Genomic DNA, 19521 nt, shown 5'->3' on the forward strand with positions numbered 1-19521 from the left:
GAGTGCCATGGAAGCACAGGGGGTGGCAGCTGTGTTTTTGGGGGGTCTGTGGCACAGGAGGGGCTCCTCTCTCCCTGCAGATGGGCTGGGTGTGGATTATCTGTCAATGGATTGGGTGTTGATTATCTGTCAATGGATTGGGTGTTGATTATCTGTCAATGGATTGGGTGTTGATTATCTGTCAATGGACTGGGTGTTGATTATCTGTCAATGGATTGGGTGTTGATTATCTGTCAATGGACTGGGTGTTGATTATCTGTCAATGGGCTGGGTGTGGATTATCTGTCGATGGATTGGGTGTGGATTATCTGTCAGTGGACTGGGTGTTGATTATCTGTCAATGGGCTGGGTGTTGATTATCTGTCCATGGACTGGGTGTTGATTATCTGTCCATGGATTGGGTGTTGATTATCTGTCGATGGACTGGGTGTTGATTATCTGTCGATGGGCTGGGTGGTGATTATCTGTTGATGGATTGGGTGTTGATTATCTGTCAATGGACTGGGTATTGATTATCTGTCAGTGGATTGGGTGTTGATTATCTGTCAATGGATTGGGTGTGGATTATCTGTCGATGGATTGGGTGTGGATTATCTGTCGATGGATTGGGTGTTGATTATCTGTCAATGGACTGGGTATTGATTATCTGTCAATGGATTGGGTGTTGATTATCTGTCAATGGGCTGGGTGTGGATTATCTGTCAATGGATTGGGTGTGGATTATCTGTCGATGGACTGGGTGTTGATTATCTGTCAACGGAATGGGTGTTGATTATCTGTCAATGGATTGGGTGTTGATTATCTGTCAATGGGCTGGGTGTTGATTATCTGTCAATGGATTGGGTGTTGATTATCTGTATATCGACTGGGTGTTGATTATCTGTCAATGGGCTGGGTGTTGATTATCTGTCAATGGACTGGGTGTTGATTATCAGTCAATGGATTGGGTGTTGATTATCTGTCAATGGATTGGGTGTTGATTATCTGTCAATGGATTGGGTGTTGATTATCTGTCCATGGATTGGGTGCTGATTATCTGTCAATGGACTGGGTGTGGATTATCTGTCAATGGATTGGGTGTTGATTATCTGTCCATGGATTGGGTGCTGATTATCTGTCAATGGATTGGGTGTGGATTATCTGTCAATGGATTGGGTGTTGATTATCTGTCAATGGACTGGGTATTGATTATCTGTCGATAGGCTGGGTGTTGATTATCTGTCGATGCATTGGGTGTTGATTATCTGGAGGGTGGAAACCTGATTGCGGTCCCGGTTGTGTCTCGCTGTGGTTTGTTGGAGGTGGGTGGTGGGAGGAGGAATGCTTTGGAATGTTTTCATTTTGAATTTTGTGTGTAGATTTTTTTCCCTTTCTTTTTCCTTCTATAGTAGTATAGTAGTAGTAGCTTAATAAAGTATTTTTTCCTTGTTATTAAGCTTGGGGCTGCATTGCTCTGTTCTCGATCACATTTCACAGCATTCAATTGAGAGATTGCATTTTCTTGGGGGCACTGGCATTGTGCCAGTGTGGAAGAGGCAATCTGAAGACCCTCACTCATTTCCCTGCCGATTGCCATGAGAAGGAACTCCCTTCCCCCACTGCAGTTCCGGCTTGGAGAAGGCAACAGTGCAGGTGCAGCCGCTGCACCGTTACGTTCTGTTCCGAACGAGACCTGGCAAGAACTTGGCAAGGAGTTGGCAAGAACTTGGTGAAGACCCAGCGTGGACCCAGCACAGAGCAGCCTTCTGCAGTTCCTGCTTCACTCTCCACCTTTAAGCTGAATGAAGTGTTGGGGTGACTCTGGTGGTCTCTCACTGAAGACCCCTCATCTGCCTCCTTACCACCGTGACAGACAGAGATCAAGAACCCTCTCCCCAAGGACTGAGACTGAGACCCCTACCACAGAGAATGGTGGTGGGGGGAAATGACATGACCTGTTCTTCTCCACTAACTTCAATGGACTTATTCATCATTGTGTTTGTTCAGCCTGGATGATTTTCTATAGGTCACCTGTCCCCCCATAGCAATTTCAATAGACTTTCATTGTTCTGCATGTTCCCCCCTTTCCCTCTGTGGACTATAACTGGACCCCTGGGCTGGGCAGGACTTTGGAGACTCTCCCCAACACAACAAGACGGATCCCCATCGTCCGGACCACCGAGGAGCTCGCCTGTGTTGGCAGCTATTCCCATCCCCCTTGTCTCTCTCTCTCTCTCTCTCTCTCTCTCTCCTTTTTATTTATTTTCTGATCCCACTATCGCATTTATTGTTTTTTGGCCCTTAATAAAGGTGCATCTGTTGTGATTAAACTGATAGTCCCCTGCTGTTTGTCTTTTGCACTTTGGGATTGGCTAACGAACCATCACGACACCCCGCTATAAGCGGATCGTGACACAGTGTCAAACCATGACAGGCGCTCGCCCCCATTTAATAATATATTATTTATCTAAAAAACTACAATTAAAAGTGTTTTAAAAATTTATATTTAAAAATTTTTAAAATAATACGATTTTATTATAATTAGTATAATTTTAGTATTATTATATATTAATAGTATAAAATTCTGTCAATAGCTATTAATCATAGGTTACTATATAAAAATTATATTATAATTAGAATTTATATAATTTTACTCCAATTCCATTCATAGTTTAATATTTTTTTGACTGCTAATTCGGCAAATTTCGTTCCTATAGAAGAGCGGGACGAAGGGGTCGAAACAGGAAATTCTGTACGGGCGGAGCACCCCTAAAATTGGGGTGAAACGCGAAAAGAACGGCGCTGATTGGCTGGCCCGGCACAGCCCGCGCCCCCCATCCCCGCCCCCGCCTGCCCCGCGCCCCAAGGCTCCCCCTGCCCAAAAATCCCCACCCGGGGCTGCAGCGTCCCGAAACCCCTCAGCCAATCAGAGCGCGGGCAGGACGCGGCACAGCCAATGGGAGCTCGGAGCGTTAATTACCTCATCGGTTGCTGGGTAGAGCGTCTGAAAATCGGGCTCCCAACGGAACCGGCCAATTAGAGCGGGCGAAAAACTCCTCGGTCAGTAATAGAGGAGCCAAAAACCAGCACAGCCAATCAGATCGCGGCCAAAAACCACGGCCGAGCAATCAGGGAGCGCGTCCCTAAAGCTGCGGGGCTGGTGGTGCCGGTGCGGCGCTGCCATGGGGCGAGGGGCGGCAGCCGGGGCCGTGCTGGTGGCACTGGTGGCGCTGGGAGCCGCCCCGGCTGCGGGCGCGGAGCTCTCGGGTGAGCGGGGGGCGCGGGAGGCGCTGGGCCGGGGGGGAGAAGGGGGAACAGGGGGAAAAGGGGGAGCCCGGGATGGAGGGGGAGGAGGAGGGGACCCCCAAAGGGAGAGCGGGAGGGGCGGGGAGGGGAGGGAAGGGGGAAATGGGGAGGGGGGACCCCAAATCTGAGCCCGAGGGGCTGGGGTTGGGACAATAGTGTTAAAATGGGTGGGAAAGTGGGAAATTCGGGAGCCCAGAAGTGATTTTGGGGTGCGGGCGGAGGCGGGAGGGGAGAGGATGCGGAAGGGGAAATGGGGGAAGGGCGGCCAAGAGGAAGCGGCAGCGCGGGCAGGAGGGTCCCAGGGCGGCCGTGGGGCACAGGGGGTGCGGAGTGGGGATCCGGGGTGGGACCCGGAGCTCTGGGGGTGCTGGGGGGGAGCTGGGGGGGCACCCCCTGAGCTGTGTCCTGCACTCACAGGGGTGTTCCAGCACATGCTTAAGGTTGAGTGTTACTTCACGAACGGCACGGAGAAGGTGAGGTTGGTGGAGAGGCAAATCTACAACCGGCAGCAGTACGTGATGTTCGACAGCGATGTGGGGGAGTACGTGGGGTTCACCCCCTATGGGGAGAAACAGGCCCGGTGCAGGAACAGCGACTCGGAATGGATGCAGTACAAATGGGGTCAAGTGGACACGTTCTGCCGGGAATGGTACCAGGAGTTAACCCCGTTCCTCACGGAGCGCCGAGGTGAGCGCGGGGCAGAGCGTGTCCCCTCGGGCCCGGCCCTGCCAACGACCCCGGAGCCCCTCAAAACCTCTCTGGGAATCGGCCCAGAGCCCTCAGCCCTCCCTGGACCCCTCCCCGATACTTCCCAGTACCACACAGTCCATTCCAGTTCCATCCATTGTACTCCCAGTCCATTCTCTGCCCATCCCAGTCCATTCCCATTCCATCCCAGTCCCTCCCAGTCCATCCCAGTCCCTCCCAGTCCCATCCAGTCCATTAGCAGTCCGCCACAGTTCGTCCCAATAAGTCCCAACCCATCCCAGCCCCACCCCAGTCCATTCCCAGTCCCTCTCAACCCAACCCAGTCCATCCCTAATCCCTCCCAGTCCATTCCCACTCCCTCCCAGACCCCCCAGCCCCACCCCAGTCCCTCCCCTCCCTCTCCCAGTGCCCCCAGCCGATCCCAGTCCGTCCCCGCTCTCTCTCTCCCAGTGCCCCCCAGCGTCTCCATCTCGCTGGTGCCCTCGAGCTCCCAGCCCGGCCCCGGCCGCCTGCTCTGCTCCGTGCTGGATTTCTACCCTGCCCCGATCCAGGTGAGGTGGTTCCAGGGCCAGCAGGAGCTCTCGGAGCACGTGGTGGCCACCGAGGTGGTCCCCAACGGGGACTGGAGCTACCAGCTGCTGGTGCTGCTGGAAACCCCCCCCCGGCGCGGGCTCACCTACAGCTGCCAGGTGGAGCACGGCAGCCTGGAGCACCCCCTGAGCCAGAGCTGGGGTACGGGGGAGCCGCTGGGGCCGGGCCAGAGCCGCGGGCGGGGGCTGGGAGCCACTGGGAGGGAGCTGGAGAGAGCCGGCCGGCAACTGGGAGAGGGGCTGTGGGCTGGGGGAGGGCTGGGAAGGGCTTTGGGGGGTGCTGGGGAGGGTGGGATGGGGTTGGGGGGGTGCTGGGGGGCACTGGGAGGGGGTTTGGGGGTGCCGGGTGTGACTGGGAGGGGGTTTGGGGGTGCTGGGAGGGACTGGGAGGGGGTTTGGAGGTGCTGGGATTTACTGGGAAGGATTTTAGAGGGTCTGGTTTTAATTACGATTGAGTTTGGGGGTACTGGAATTTACTGGGAGGGAGTTTGGGGGTGCCGGGTGTGGCTGGGAGGGAGTTTGGGGGTGCCGGGTGTGGCTGGGAGGGAGTTTGGGGGTGCCGGGTGTGGCTGGGAGGGAGTTTGGGGGTGCCGGGTGTGGCTGGCAGGGATCGGGGGGAGGTTTCGGGGGGTCCCGGCCGGGCCGGTGGGGCGAGCGGGAGGGCGGCGGGAGGGGCTGGGGGTGTCGGGGGGAGGTTTTGGGGGCGCTGAGCCCCGCGGACCCCCCAGAGATGCCGCCGGACGCCGCCCGCAGCAAGATGCTGACGGGCATCGGGGGCTTCGTCTTGGGCTCGCTCTTCCTGGCGCTGGGGCTCGGCTTCTACCTGCGCAAGAAGGTCCGGGGGGGTGCCGGGGGTCGTGTCCCCCCCGGGCCGGAGCGGCTGCGCTCCCCCCGGGGCCCCCGGCCCGGCCTCACCCCCTTTTCTCTGCCCGCAGAGCTCCTGAGCCGCCGGCGGCCGCAGCCGCTCCCCGCGGCCTCGGGCCCGGCCGGGACCCCCCGCTCCGTCCCCGCGGGGATTTTGGGGGGGTCCCGTGTCCCCCCCAGCCCCGCTGCCGCTCTGCGCCCGCCCGCCCGCTCCCAGTGCTCCCAATAAAGCTTCCCAGTTGGCCCCGGGGCCGTTTGTGGGGGGCGGCTTGGGGGGAGGGGTTTGGGGGGCGGTGGGGACGGGTTTGGGAAAAGGGAGGGGGACAGAGGGATGGAGGAGGAGGAGGAGGAGGAGGAGGAGGAGGAGGAGGAGCAGAGAGGAACTCCCAGGACGGTTTTTGGGCTCCCCCGCGCTGTTTTGGGGTTTCTGCGCTCACGCAGCCCCCGCAGCGTTGCAGCCCCGGGGCCGCCGCTCCCCTCCTGCCCTCCCGATCCTTTCCCGGCCCAACCGGAGCCGCTCCCGGCTCAGCCCCCGCAGGAAGCCGGGGCCGCCACCGCCTTCGAAGCGTCGCTGCTCAACGGCCCCGGCGATTCCCATCGATTCCCGCGGCCGGCTGCGATCTCCAGCGCCGGGAGCGCTCCGGCTTTCGGCACCCCTGAGCGGGATTTGTCATTCCCGGGGTGCGGGAAGCCCAAGGAATGGGGAACATCCCCCTGAGAGCCCCGGGAACATCCCCCTGTGTGCATTGGGAACATCCCCCTGTGTGCATTGGGAACATCCCCCTGTGTGCATTGGGAACATCCCCCTGTGTGCCCCGGGAACATCCCCTGTGTGCATTGGGAACATCCCCCTGTGTGCCCCGGGAACATCCCCCTGTGTGCCCCGGGAACATCCCCCTGTGTGCCCGGGAACATCCCCCTGTGTGCCCCGGGAACATCCCCCTGTGTGCATTGGGAACATCCCCCTGTGTGCATTGGGAACATCCCCCTGAGTGCATTGGGAACATCCCCCTGTGTGCATTGGGAACATCCCCTGTGTGCATTGGGAACATCCCCCTGTGGGCATTGGGAACATCCCCCTGTGTGCATTGGGAACATCCCCCTGTGTGCATTGGGAACATCCCCCTGTGTGCATTGGGAACATCCCCCTGTGTGCATTGGGAACATCCCTGTTGCCTTCAGGGGAGGCAATGGTGACCTGGTCACAAGGAGCAGCACGGCAGCCCGGCCTGTCCGGGCTACTCGGGCTAACGACACACGCTGACACCAATGTGGTGGACGGTCGAAAGCGTTTATTATCTTATCTCATGGGTTTAAATAGTCTTGGGGGACTTTGCTACGTCAGAGGGGGGTTGGTAGGGTCTCTAGGGTTAGTCAGGAGTGGAAAACTACTGGGTTAGGTGTGGTTACATGCTCTGGGGGTGGTAGATAACGTGTTACAGGGTGATGGGGGAAGGGTCTTTCTTTCCATCACGTCCCGGGATCTTCCGTTCACCTGTCCCTATCTACCACAGCAGATTCCGGGATAGAGCCCCAAAATCTCTGTGGGTCAGCGGGAGGGTTTCGTGTGTGGGGAGGGGATGCTCGGAGCCTGAGGGACCCCAGAGCTGAATTTGGGCTGAATCCTGGTGGTTTGGGGCTTTTATGGACAGAAAACCCGCGGGGAGCTCCAGAGCTGGGCCGGGCCTGGAGGAACTCCCAGCCTGGGGCGCTGTCGCGGTTTGAGACGGAAAATGAATTTTCTGGGAAGGAAGAGGTCAGTTTGGACATTGACCAACTGAAGGTGGACACGGCTCTGAGAACAGCGAGGGGTTCCAAGCAGAATTCCCAGCAGAACTCGCTCTCTCTGGTTCCGCTCAGCGCTCAGTGCAGCCTCTCCCCTGCCCGGCCGTGGCTGGGTGGGGCAGGGGAAGGCCCACGGCCGGACTGAGGTGGGCCCAAGGGTGGGGGGATGGAACCCCCTGCAGATGGAAGGGTGGAGAAATCTGGGATGTCTCCGTTCCCCCCCAGAGTCTCTCTGCAGAGAAAGGGAGAGAGAAAGAGGCAGCGGTGGTTTATCAGCGATACACCACGGGGAAGGCCCAGCCGGCCCTGGGAGCTGCAGCCTGGGCCCAGAGCCACCCTTGGGAGTCGGCACTTTTAACCCTTCTGAGAAATGAAAGCTGTGTGGGATTTTTCTCCTCCTCGGGTTGAAAGAGAGGCAGAGGGACAGCCTGGGAGCTGGGATGTTGGAAGGAGAAATTCCAGGTGGGAGGAGATGATGGAGCGGCTTTTGGCCGGACTTTTCCTTGGTAGCCACAGACTGAACCGATCTTCTCCTCCAAGAGAGACGGTATTTTAGGAGGATGCCTGTTGGGAAGGGTCGATAAATATGATTGAGAACCACAATAGTACATCCAGGACGAATATAACGCCCCCCACTGGCTGGACAATACGCTCACCTACAGAGGGGTCCAAAAGCCAAATGGACTGTTCCATCTCACCCCCCAGAATCTATGGCTCACCCCACACCTGTAACCCTCCCCTGAACCATCAGGTGTCTGTGACCCCATTGGCCCAGGTCCTGTTCCAGCCCACCTTGGAGCCCCCATTGATAAGGGGTCTCCGGGGGGTCGGACGCCCTCTTGGATCTTCCCCTCTCCTCCTGGAAATTCCTCCGGGAGTCCCTGCTCCCCTCTTTGTCTCTCCCCTCCTCCATCACCTCAGGCCCAGCCACGTGCTGCTACACAGCTCAAGGCAGGGCCACAATGCATCCTGAATAAACCTCATCCCCAAGAGCAACCTCAGAGATCTCGCTCGTATCCGTCCGTGGAATACCCCAATCAAACGTCTTTACAAATAACAATAATTCACATTTTATTATATAAAAATGATATTATAATATCAATGTATATAATTTTACTCCATTTCCATTAATAGATTATCATTTTGTTGACCGCTAGTTCGGCAAATTTAGTTCCTAAAGAGGAGCGGGACGGAGTCTGAGCAGGAAATTCTGTACGAGCACAGCGCCCCAAAAATTGGGGTAAAACAAGAAAAGAACGGCTCTGATTGGCTGGCCCGGCACAGCCCGCGCCCCCATCCCCGCCCCCGCCTGCCCCGCGCCCCAAGGCTCCCCCTGCCCAAAAATCCCCACCCGGGGCTGCAGCGTCCCGAAACCCCTCAGCCAATCAGAGCGCGGGCAGGACGCGGCACAGCCAATGGGAGCTCGGGGCGTTAATTACCTCATCGGTTGCTGGGTAGAGCGTCTGAAAATCGGGCTCCCAACGGAACCGGCCAATGAGAGCGGGCGAAAAACTCCTCGGTCAGTAAGAGAGGAGCCAAAAACCAGCACAGCCAATCAGATCGCGGCCAAAAACCACGGCCGAGCAATCAGGGAGCGCGTCCCTAAAGCTGCGGGGCTGGTGGTGCCGGTGCGGCGCTGCCATGGGGCGAGGGGCGGCAGCCGGGGCCGTGCTGGTGGCACTGGTGGCGCTGGGAGCCGCCCCGGCTGCGGGCGCGGAGCTCTCGGGTGAGCGGGGGGCGCGGGAGGCGCTGGGCCGGGGGGGAGAAGGGGGAACAGGGGGAAAAGGGGGAGCCCGGGATGGAGGGGGAGGAGGAGGGGACCCCCAAAGGGAGAGCGGGAGGGGCGGGGAGGGTGGGGAAGGGGGAAATGGGGAGGGGGGACCCCAAATCTGAGCCCGAGGGGCTGGGGGTTGGGACAATAGTGTTAAAATGGGTGGGAAAGTGGGAAATTCGGGAGCCCAGAAGTGATTTTGGGGTGCGGGCGGAGGCGGGAGGGGAGAGGATGCGGAAGGGGAAATGGGGGAAGGGCGGCCAAGAGGAAGCGGCAGCGCGGGCAGGAGGGTCCCAGGGCGGCCGTGGGGCACAGGGGGTGCGGAGTGGGGATCCGGGGTGGGCCCCGGAGCTCTGGGGGTGCTGGGGGGGAGCTGGGGGGGCACCCCCTGAGCTGTGTCCTGCACTCACAGCGGTGTTCCAGCACATGTTTAACGCTGAGTGTCACTTCACGAACGGCACGGAGAAGGTGAGGTACGTGCAGCGCTACATCTACAACCGGGAGCAGTACCTGATGTTCGACAGCGACGTGGGGGAGTACGTGGGGTTCACCCCCCTTGGGGAGAAGAATGCCAAGCGCTTCAACAACGACCCGGAAATAATGGAGCGCAGACGGGCTGCGGTTGACTGGTTCTGCCTGGACTGGTACGACCCGTTCCTCATGGAGCGCCGAGGTGAGCGCGGGGCAGAGCGTGTCCCCTCGGGCCCGGCCCTGCCAACGACCCCGGAGCCCCTCAAAACCTCCCTGGGAATCGGCCCAGAGCCCTCAGCCCTCCCTGGGCCCATCCCTGGGGGCTCCTGTCCCTTCCCTAGATCCCCATGGGTCTCCCATTTCATTCCCAGTCCATTCCCAGTCCCGCAGAGTCTATTCACAGCACATACCAGTACAATCCCAGTCCCAATCCCAGTCCATTCCCAGTCCCTCTCAATCCATTCCCATTCCACTCCAAGTCCATCCCAGTCCATTCCGAGACCATTTCCAGCCGATTCCCAGTCCATGTCCCAGATCTCTCAGCCCATCCCAGTCCCCAGACCATTCCCAATCGATCCCAGTGCGTTCCCACTCTATTCCCAGTCTATCCCTCCAAGTCTATCCCAGTCCATTCTCTGTCGTTTCCCAGTCCCTCCCAGTCCATTCCCAGTCCCACCTAATCCATCCCAGTCAATTCCCAGTCCCATCCAGTGTATTCCCAATCCATCCCATTCCATTCTCACTCCATGCGCAGGCTCTCCCAGGCCCTTCCCAGACCATCCCAGTACATTCTCTTTCCCTCCCAGTCCATTCCCAGTCCATCCCAGTCCATTCCCAGTCCATTCCAGTTCATTTTCTGTCCATCCCAGTCCATCCCAGTCCATTCCCAGTCCATTCCAGTTCATTTTCTGTCCATCCCAGTCCATCGCATTCCATTCCCATTCCATGCTCAGTCTTTCCCAATCCATTCCCAGACCATTTCCAGTCTATTCCCAGTCCAGTCTCTGTCCATTCCCATTCCTCCCAGTCCCTCCCAGTCCCTCCCAGTCCATTCCAGTCCATTCCCATTCCATTTGCAGTCCCCTCCCAGTCCATCCCCAGTCCCTCCCCGTCCATTCCCAGTCCCTCCCAGTTGATCACAATATCTCCCGGTCCTTCCCAATCGATTCCAACCCATTCCCAGTCCCGCCCAGTCCATCCCAGTCACCCCCAGTACATTCCCAGTTCCTCTGTGTCCATTCCCAGTCCCTTCCCAGTCCCTCCCAGTCCCTCCCAATCCATTCCCAGTCCATCCCAGTCTTTCCCAGTCCATTCCCAGCCCATTCCCAGTCCATTCCCAGTACCTCCCAGTCCATTCCCAGTCCCTCCCAGTCCATTCCCAGTCCCTCCCAGTCCCCCCCAGCCCCACCCCAGTCCCTCCCCTCCCTCTCCCAGTGCCCCCAGCCGATCCCAGTCCGTCCCCGCTCTCTCTCTCCCAGTGCCCCCCAGCGTCTCCATCTCGCTGGTGCCCTCGAGCTCCCAGCCCGGCCCCGGCCGCCTGCTCTGCTCCGTGCTGGATTTCTACCCTGCCCCGATCCAGGTGAGGTGGTTCCAGGGCCAGCAGGAGCTCTCGGAGCACGTGGTGGCCACCGAGGTGGTCCCCAACGGGGACTGGAGCTACCAGCTGCTGGTGCTGCTGGAAACCCCCCCCCGGCGCGGGCTCACCTACAGCTGCCAGGTGGAGCACGGCAGCCTGGAGCACCCCCTGAGCCAGAGCTGGGGTACGGGGGAGCCGCTGGGGCCGGGCCAGAGCCGCGGGCGGGGGCTGGGAGCCACTGGGAGGGAGCTGGAGAGAGCCGGCCGGCAACTGGGAGAGGGGCTGGGGGCTGGGGGAGGGCTGGGAAGGGCTTTGGGGGGTGCTGGGGAGGGTGGGATGGGGTTGGGGGGGTGCTGGTGGGCACTGGGAGGGAGTTTGGGGGTTCTGGGAGTGGCTGGGAGGGAGTTTGGGGGTGCCGGGTGTGGCTGGGAGGGAGTTTGGGGGTGCTGGGATTTACTGGGAGTGGGTTTGGAAGTGCTGGGTATGACTGGGAAGGATTTTAGAGGGTCTGGTTTTAATTACGATTGAATTTGGGGGTACTGGAATTTCCTGGGAGGGAGTTTGGGGGTGCCGGGTGTGGCTGGGAGGGAGTTTGGGGGTGCCGGGTGTCACTGGGAGGGAGTTTGGGGGTGCTGGGAGTGACCGGGAGGGAGTTTGGGGGTGCTGGGAGTGACTGGGAGGGAGTTTGGGGGTGCCGGGAGTGACTGGGAGGGAGTTTGGGGGTGCCGGGTGTGACTGGGAGGGAGTTTGGGGGTGCCGGGTGTGGCTGGGAGGGAGTTTGGGGGTGCCGGGTGTGGCTGGGAGGGAGTTTGGGGGCGCCGGGTGTGGCTGGCAGGGATCGGGGGGAGGTTTCGGGGGGTCCCGGCCGGGCCGGGGGGGGCGAGCGGGAGGGCGGCGGGAGGGGCTGGGGGTGTCGGGGGGAGGTTTTGGGGGCGCTGAGCCCCGCGGACCCCCCAGAGATGCCGCCGGACGCCGCCCGCAGCAAGATGCTGACGGGCATCGGGGGCTTCGTCTTGGGCTCGCTCTTCCTGGCGCTGGGGCTCGGCTTCTACCTGCGCAAGAAGGTCCGGGGGGGTGCCGGGGGTCGTGTCCCCCCCGGGCCGGAGCGGCTGCGCTCCCCCCGGGGCCCCCGGCCCGGCCTCACCCCCTTTTCTCTGCCCGCAGAGCTCCTGAGCCGCCGGCGGCCGCAGCCGCTCCCCGCGGCCTCGGGCCCGGCCGGGACCCCCCGCTCCGTCCCCGCGGGGATTTTGGGGGGGTCCCGTGTCCCCCCCAGCCCCGCTGCCGCTCTGCCCCCGCCCGCCCGCTCCCAGTGCTCCCAATAAAGCTTCCCAGTTGGCCCCGGGGCCGTTTGTGGGGGGCGGCTTGGGGGGAGGGGTTTGGGGGGGCCGTGATCTGGGGGGCAAAGCCTGTGCTGGGATTGATAGGGAACTGGGACTCCCGCGTGTCCCCCCGCTCCGGAACCTCATTGAGTTGTAGTCGAACCCCACCGCGGCACCCGGGGAACCCCAAAAGGCGCCGGGAACCCCCGAAGCTGCACGGGGAGGGGGCGTAGGGGGATGTTCCCAATGCACACAGGGGGATGTTCCCAATGCACACAGGGGGATGTTCCCAATGCACACAGGGGGATGTTCCCAATGCACACAGGGGGATGTTCCCGGGGCTCTCAGGGGGATGTTCCCAATGCACACAGGGGGATGTTCCCAATGCACACAGGGGATGTTCCCAATGCACACAGGGGGATGTTCCCGGGGCACACAGGGGGATGTTCCCAATGCACACAGGGGGATGTTCCCAATGCACACAGGGGGATGTTCCCGGGGCACACAGGGGGATGTTCCCAATGCACACAGGGGGATGTTCCCAATGCACACAGGGGGATGTTCCCAATGCACACAGGGGGATGTTCCCAATGCACACAGGGGGATGTTCCCAATGCACACAGGGGGATGTTCCCAATGCACTCAGGGGGATGTTCCCAATGCACACAGGGGGATGTTCCCAATGCACACAGGGGAATGTTCCCGGGGCTCTCAGGGGGATGTTCCCCATTCCTTGGCCTTCCCGCACCCCGGGAATGACAAATCCCGCTCAGGGGTGCCGAAAGCCGGAGCGCTCCCGGCGCTGGAGATCGCAGCCGGCCGCGGGAATCGATGGGAATCGCCGGGGCCGTTGAGCAGCGACGCTTCGAAGGCGGTGGCGGCCCCGGCTTCCTGCGGGGGCTGAGCCGGGAGCGGCTCCGGTTGGGCCGGGAAAGGCTCGGGAGGGCAGGAGGGGAGCGGCGGCCCCGGGGCTGCAACGCTGCGGGGGCTGCGTGAGCGCAGCAACCCCAAAACAGCGCGGGGGAGCCCAAAAACCGTCCTGGGAGTTCCTCTCTGCTCCTCCTCCTCCTCCTCCTCCTCCTCCTCCATCCCTCTGTCCCCCTCCCTTTTCCCAAACCCGTCCCCACCGCCCCCCCAAACCCCTCCCCCCAACCCGCCCCCCACAAACGGCCCCGGGGCCAACTGGGAAGCTTTATTGGGAGCACTGGGAGCGGGCGGGCGGGGGCAGAGCGGCAGCGGGGCTGGGGGGGACACGGGACCCCCCCAAAATCCCCGCGGGGACGGAGCGGGGGGTCCCGGCCGGGCCCGAGGCCGCGGGGAGCGGCTGCGGCCGCCGGCGGCTCAGGAGCTCTGCGGGCAGAGAAAAGGGGGTGAGGCCGGGCCGGGGGCCCCGGGGGGAGCGCAGCCGCTCTGGCCCGGGGGGGACACGACCCCCGGCACCCCCCCGGACCTTCTTGCGCAGGTAGAAGCCGAGCCCCAGCGCCAGGAAGAGCGAGCCCAAGACGAAGCCCCCGATGCCCGTCAGCATCTTGCTGCGGGCGGCGTCCGGCGGCATCTCTGGGGGGTCCGCGGGGCTCAGCGCCCCCAAAACCTCCCCCCGACACCCCCAGCCCCTCCCGCCGCCCTCCCGCTCGCCCCCCCGGCCCGGCCGGGACCCCCCGAAACCTCCCCCCGATCCCTGCCAGCCACACCCGGCACCCCCAAACTCCCTCCCAGCCACACCCGGCACCCCCAAACTCCCTCCCAGTCACACCCGGCACCCCCAAACTCGATCACACTTAAAACCAGACCCCCCAAAATCATTCCCAGTCATACCCAGCACCCCCAAACCCACTCCCAGTAAATCCCAGAACCCCCAAACTCCCTCCCAGTCACTCCCAGCACCCCCAAATTCCTTCCTAATAAATCGCAGCACCCCCAAACTCCCTCCCAGTAAATCTCAGCACCCCCAAACTCCCTCCCAGTAAATTTCAGCACCCGTAAACCCACCCCGAGTCACTCCCAGCACCCCAAAACTCCCTCCCAGCCACACCCGGCACCCCCAAACTCCCTCCCAGTCACACCCGGCACCCCCAAACTCGATCACAATTAAAATCAGACCCCCTAAAATCCCTCCCGATCACATCAAGCATCCACAAACCCGCTCCCAGTCACACCCAGCACCCTTAAACTGTATCCCAGTACATCCCAAAACGCCCAAATTCTTTCCCAGTCACACCCGGCACCCCCAAACTCCCTCCCAGTCACACCCGGCACCCCCAAACTCCCTCCCAGTCACACCCGGCACCCCCAAACTCCCTCCCAGTCACTCCCAGCACCCCCAAACTCCCTCCCAGCCACTCCCAGCTCCCCCAAACTCCATCCCAGTCACACCCAGCACCCCCAAAACCCCTCCCAGTGCCCACCAGCACCCCCAAACTCCCTTCCAGTCACTCCCAGCACCCCCAAACCCCCTCCCAGTGCCCACCAGCACCCCCCCAACCCCATCCCACCCTCCCCAGCACCCCCCAAAGCCCTTCCCAGCCCTCCCCCAGCCCCCAGCCCCTCTCCCAGTTGCCGGCCGGCTCTCTCCAGCTCCCTCCCAGTGGCTCCCAGCCCCCGCCCGCGGCTCTGGCCCGGCCCCAGCGGCTCCCCCGTACCCCAGCTCTGGCTCAGGGGGTGCTCCAGGCTGCCGTGCTCCACCTGGCAGCTGTAGGTGAGCCCGCGCCGGGGGGGGGTTTCCAGCAGCACCAGCAGCTGGTAGCTCCAGTCCCCGTTGGGGACCACCTCGGTGGCCACCACGTGCTCCGAGAGCTCCTGCTGGCCCTGGAACCACCTCACCTGGATCGGGGCAGGGTAGAAATCCAGCACGGAGCAGAGCAGGCGGCCGGGGCCGGGCTGGGAGCTCGAGGGCACCAGCGAGATGGAGACGCTGGGGGGCACTGGGAGAGAGAGAGCGGGGACGGACTGGGATCGGCTGGGGGCACTGGGAGAGGGAGGGGAGGGACTGGGGTGGGGCTGGGGGGGACTGGGAGGGACTGGGAGGGACTGGGAATGGACTGGGATGGACTGGGATAGACTGGGAGAGACTGGGAATGGAGTGGGAGATGTTGGAAGGGACTGGAAATGGATAAGGAGGGAATGGGAATGGACTGGGATGGACTGGGAATATACTGGAAATGGACTGGGAGGGACTGGGAATGGTCTGGTAGGGACTGAGAATTTACTGGGAATGGATTGGGAATGGACTGGAAATTGTCTTGGAATGGACTGGGAAAGACTGAGCATGGATAGGGAATGGACTGAGACGGACTGGGACGCACAGAAAATGGACTGGGAGGGACTGGGAGGGACTGGAAATGGACTGGGAAGGATTAGGGATGGGACTGGAAGAGACTGGGAGGGATTTGGAACGGACTGGGAATGGTGTGGGAGGGTCTGGCAATGTACTGGAATGGACAGGGAATATGCTGGGAGGGACTGGGAGGGATTGGGATCAACTGGGATCAATTGTGAGGGACTGGGATTGACTGGGAATGGACTGGGAGAGACTGGGACTGGACTGAGAATGGACTGGGAATGGACTGGAATGTACTGGGGGAGACTGGGGTGGACTGGGAATGTACTGGGAATGCACTGGATGTTATTGGGAATGGAGTGGGTTGGAAAAGGGGGGTCTGGCAATGGACTGGAATGGACTGGGATGGACTGGGATGGACTGGGGAAGGCTGGAATTGACTGGAAATGGATGGAAAATGGACTGGGAATGGACCAGGAACACACGGGGTGGGAATGGGAATGGGTTGGGGCAGACTGGGATGGAAAAGGAGGGATGGGGAACAGACTGCAAGGGATGGGGATGGACAGGGAATGGACTGGGATCAACTGGGAGGGACTGGGAATGGATTGGTTATGGACTGGAAATTGTCTTGGAATGGACTGGGAAAAGCTGAGCATGGAATGGGAATGGACTGGGACGGACTGGGACGGACAGAGAATGGACTGGGAGGTACTGGGAGGGACTGGAAATGGACTGGGAGGGATTAGGGATGGGACTGGAAGAGACTGGGAGGGATTTGGAATGGACTGGGAATGGTGTGGGAGGGTCTGGCAATGGACTGGGAATGGACTGGGAAGGACTGGGAGGTATTGAGATCAACTGGGATGGACTGTGGGGGACTGGGAATGGACTGTGAGGGATTGGAAGGTTCTGGAATGGACTGGAAAGGAGTGGGATTGACTGGGAATGCACTCGGAGGAACTGGGAATGCACTGGGAGGGACTTGGCGGGACTTGGAATGGACTGGGATAGATTGGGAATGGGCAGAGAATGGACTATGATGGACTAGGATGGACTGGGAGGGACTGGGAATGCACTGGGATTGGACTGGGAGGGACTGGGATGGACTGGGAGAGACAGGGAGGAACTGGGAATGGACTGTGACAGACTGGGAATGGATTGGGAATGGACTGGGAGGGATTTGGAGGGTCAGGAGGCCCCGGGGATGGGCCCAGGGAGGGCTGAGGGCTCTGGGCCGGTTCCCAGGGAGGTTTTGAGGGGCTCCGGGGTCGTTGGCAGGGCCGGGCCCGAGGGGACACGCTCTGCCCGCGCTCACCTCGGCGCTCCGTGAGGAACGGGTCGTACCAGTCCAGGCAGAACCAGTCCACCGCAGCCCGTCTGCGCTCCATTATTTCCGGGTCGTTGTTGAAGCGCTTGGCATTCTTCTCCCCAAGGGGGGTGAACCCCACATACTCCCCCACGTCACTGTCGAACATCAGGTACTGCTCGCGGTTGTAGATGTAGCGCTGCACGTACCTCACCCTCTCCGTGCCGTTCGTGAAGTGACACTCAGCGTTAAACATGTGCTGGAGCACCGCTGTGAGTGCAGGACACAGCTCAGGGGGTGCCCCCCCAGCTCCCCCCCAGCACCCCCAGAGCTCCGGGGCCCACCCCGGATCCCCACTCCGCACCCCCTGTGCCCCACGGCCGCCCTGGGACCCTCCTGCCCGCGCTGCCGCTTCCTCTTGGCCGCCCTTCCCCCATTTCCCCTTCCGCATCCTCTCCCCTCCCGCCTCCGGCCGCACCCCAAAATCACTGCTGGGCTCCCGAATTTCCCACTTTCCCACCCATTTTAACACTATTGTCCCAACCCCCAGCCCCTCGGGCTCAGGTTTGGGGTCCCCCCTCCCCATTTCCCTCCTCCCTCCCCTCCCGCTCTCCCTTTGGGGGTCCCCTCCTCCTCCCCCTCCATCCCGGGCTCCCCCTTTTCCCCCTGTTCCCCCTTCTCCCCCCCGGCCCAGCGCCTCCCGCGCCCCCCGCTCACCCGAGAGCTCCGCGCCCGCAGCCGGGGCGGCTCCCAGCGCCACCAGTGCCACCAGCACGGCCCCGGCTGCCGCCCCTCGCCCCATGGCAGCGCCGCACCGGCACCACCAGCCCCGCAGCTTTAGGGACGCGCTCCCTGATTGCTCGGGCGTGGTTTTTGGCCGCGATCTGATTGGCTGTGCTGTTTTTTGGCTCCTCTATTACTGACCGAGGAGTTTTTCGCCCGCTCTAATTGGCCGGTTCCGTTGGGAGCCCGATTTTCAGACGCTCTACCCAGCAACCGATGAGGTAATTAACGCTCCGAGCTCCCATTGGCTGTGCCGCGTCCTGCCCGCGCTCTGATTGGCTGAGGGGTTTCGGGCCGCTGCAGCCCCGGGTGGGGATTTTTGGGCAGGGGGAGCCTTGGGGCGCGGGGCAGGCGGGGGCGGGGATGGGGGCGCGGGCTGTGCCGGGCCAGCCAATCAGAGCCGTTCTTTTCGTGTTTCACCCCAATTTTTGGGGCTGTGCACTGGTACAGAATTTCCTGCTCCGACCCCTTCGTCCCAGTCATCCAAAAGAACGAAACTTGCCGAACTAGCAGTCAACAAAATGATAAACTGGTAATGGAACTATAGTAAAATTATTTATATTGAAATGATATTATAATTTTTATATAATAACATGTGATTAATAGTTATTAACAGTAATTTATACAATTAATACGTAATAATACTAAAATGATACTAATTATAATGAAATCATAATATTTTAAAAATTTTAAATATATATATTTTTTAAACATATTAAATATATTTTAAAAATAAATAATATATTAACAACTAGGGGTGAGCGCCTGTCATGGTTTGACACTGGCACAATGCCAGTGCCCCCATGAAAATGTAACCTCTCAATTGAATGCTGTGAAATGTGATTGAGAACAGAGCAAAGCAGCCCCAAGCTCAATAACAAGGAAAAAAACTTTATTAAGCCACTGCTACTATAGTACTATAGAAGGAAAAAGAAAGAGAAAAAAATCCACACAGAAAATTCAAAATGAAAACCTTCCAAAGCATTCCTCCTCCCACCACCCACCTCCAACAAACCACAGCGAGACACAACCGGGACCCCAATCAGGTTTCCACCCTCCAGATAATCAACACCCAGTGCATCGACAGATAATCAACACCCAGTCCATTGACAGATAATCAACACCCAATCCATCGACAGATAATCAACACCCAGTCCATCGATAGATAATCAATACCCAATCCATCGACAGATAATCAAGACCCAGCCCATTGACAGATAATCAACACCCAGTCCATTGACAGATAATCAACACCGAGCCCATTGACAGATAATCAACACCCAATCCACTGACAGATAATCAACACCCAATCCATTGACAGATAATCAACACCCAATCCATTGACAGATAATCAACACCCACTCCATTGACAGATAATCCACACCCAGCCCATCTGCAGGGAGAGAGGAGCCCCTCCTGTGCCACAGACCCCCCAAAAACACAGCTGCCACACCCTGTGCTTCCATGGCACTCCCGGCACCGCCCGGAGAGAAAAGTTTCCCATGGTGACCCTCTCCTTTCCATGCACGGCGCTCTCAGCACCAATGCATGCATGGACAGACTGCTTTGAGGATTTTTCCTTTCAAGGCTGCCCTGCCAAGAGGGGAAAAACAACAGTTCAGTTTGTCATTTTTGGGACCGCAGTGCCCCCCATTTTCCCCTGGGGCCGAGGGTGCAAGAACAGAGATCTTCTTCTCTTCTTCCTCTGCGAAGACAGGGGGCACCACCACAAACCTCCCTGACTTTTCTCTGTTGGCTCCACTTCTGTCTTTTCCCAGCTGCA

At 59.9% G+C, this 19521-nt stretch overlaps 3 protein-coding genes across 3 annotated transcripts; 2 read left to right on the plus strand and 1 right to left on the minus strand.

Moving 5' to 3' along the window:
* Nucleotides 1-3085: 3085 nt before the first annotated feature.
* On the plus strand, nt 3086-5691 carry LOC115493267 (class II histocompatibility antigen, B-L beta chain-like). The gene is made up of 5 exons (XM_072921228.1): nt 3086-3246; nt 3703-3972; nt 4444-4725; nt 5312-5418; nt 5519-5691. Exons 1-5 carry the CDS (start codon nt 3162-3164, stop codon nt 5525-5527), a joined length of 753 nt encoding a protein of 250 aa, XP_072777329.1. The 5' UTR covers nt 3086-3161; the 3' UTR covers nt 5528-5691.
* A 3109-nt stretch (nt 5692-8800) lies between these two features.
* On the plus strand, nt 8801-12387 carry LOC140681409 (class II histocompatibility antigen, B-L beta chain-like). Its single transcript, XM_072921221.1, has 5 exons — nt 8801-8958; nt 9416-9676; nt 10953-11234; nt 12008-12114; nt 12215-12387. Exons 1-5 carry the CDS (start codon nt 8874-8876, stop codon nt 12221-12223), a joined length of 744 nt encoding a protein of 247 aa, XP_072777322.1. The 5' UTR covers nt 8801-8873; the 3' UTR covers nt 12224-12387.
* A 1159-nt stretch (nt 12388-13546) lies between these two features.
* Nucleotides 13547-17218, minus strand: LOC115493242 (class II histocompatibility antigen, B-L beta chain-like). Its single transcript, XM_072921229.1, has 4 exons — nt 16965-17218; nt 15009-15290; nt 13820-13926; nt 13547-13719 (listed from the first exon to the last, which is right to left on the minus strand). Exons 1-4 carry the CDS (start codon nt 17209-17211, stop codon nt 13711-13713), a joined length of 645 nt encoding a protein of 214 aa, XP_072777330.1. The 5' UTR covers nt 17212-17218; the 3' UTR covers nt 13547-13710.
* Between the last annotated feature and the right edge of the window lie 2303 nt (nt 17219-19521).

Source organism: Taeniopygia guttata, chromosome 35 (assembly GCF_048771995.1).
Source record: "Taeniopygia guttata chromosome 35, bTaeGut7.mat, whole genome shotgun sequence".
NCBI lineage: Eukaryota > Metazoa > Chordata > Aves > Passeriformes > Estrildidae > Taeniopygia > Taeniopygia guttata.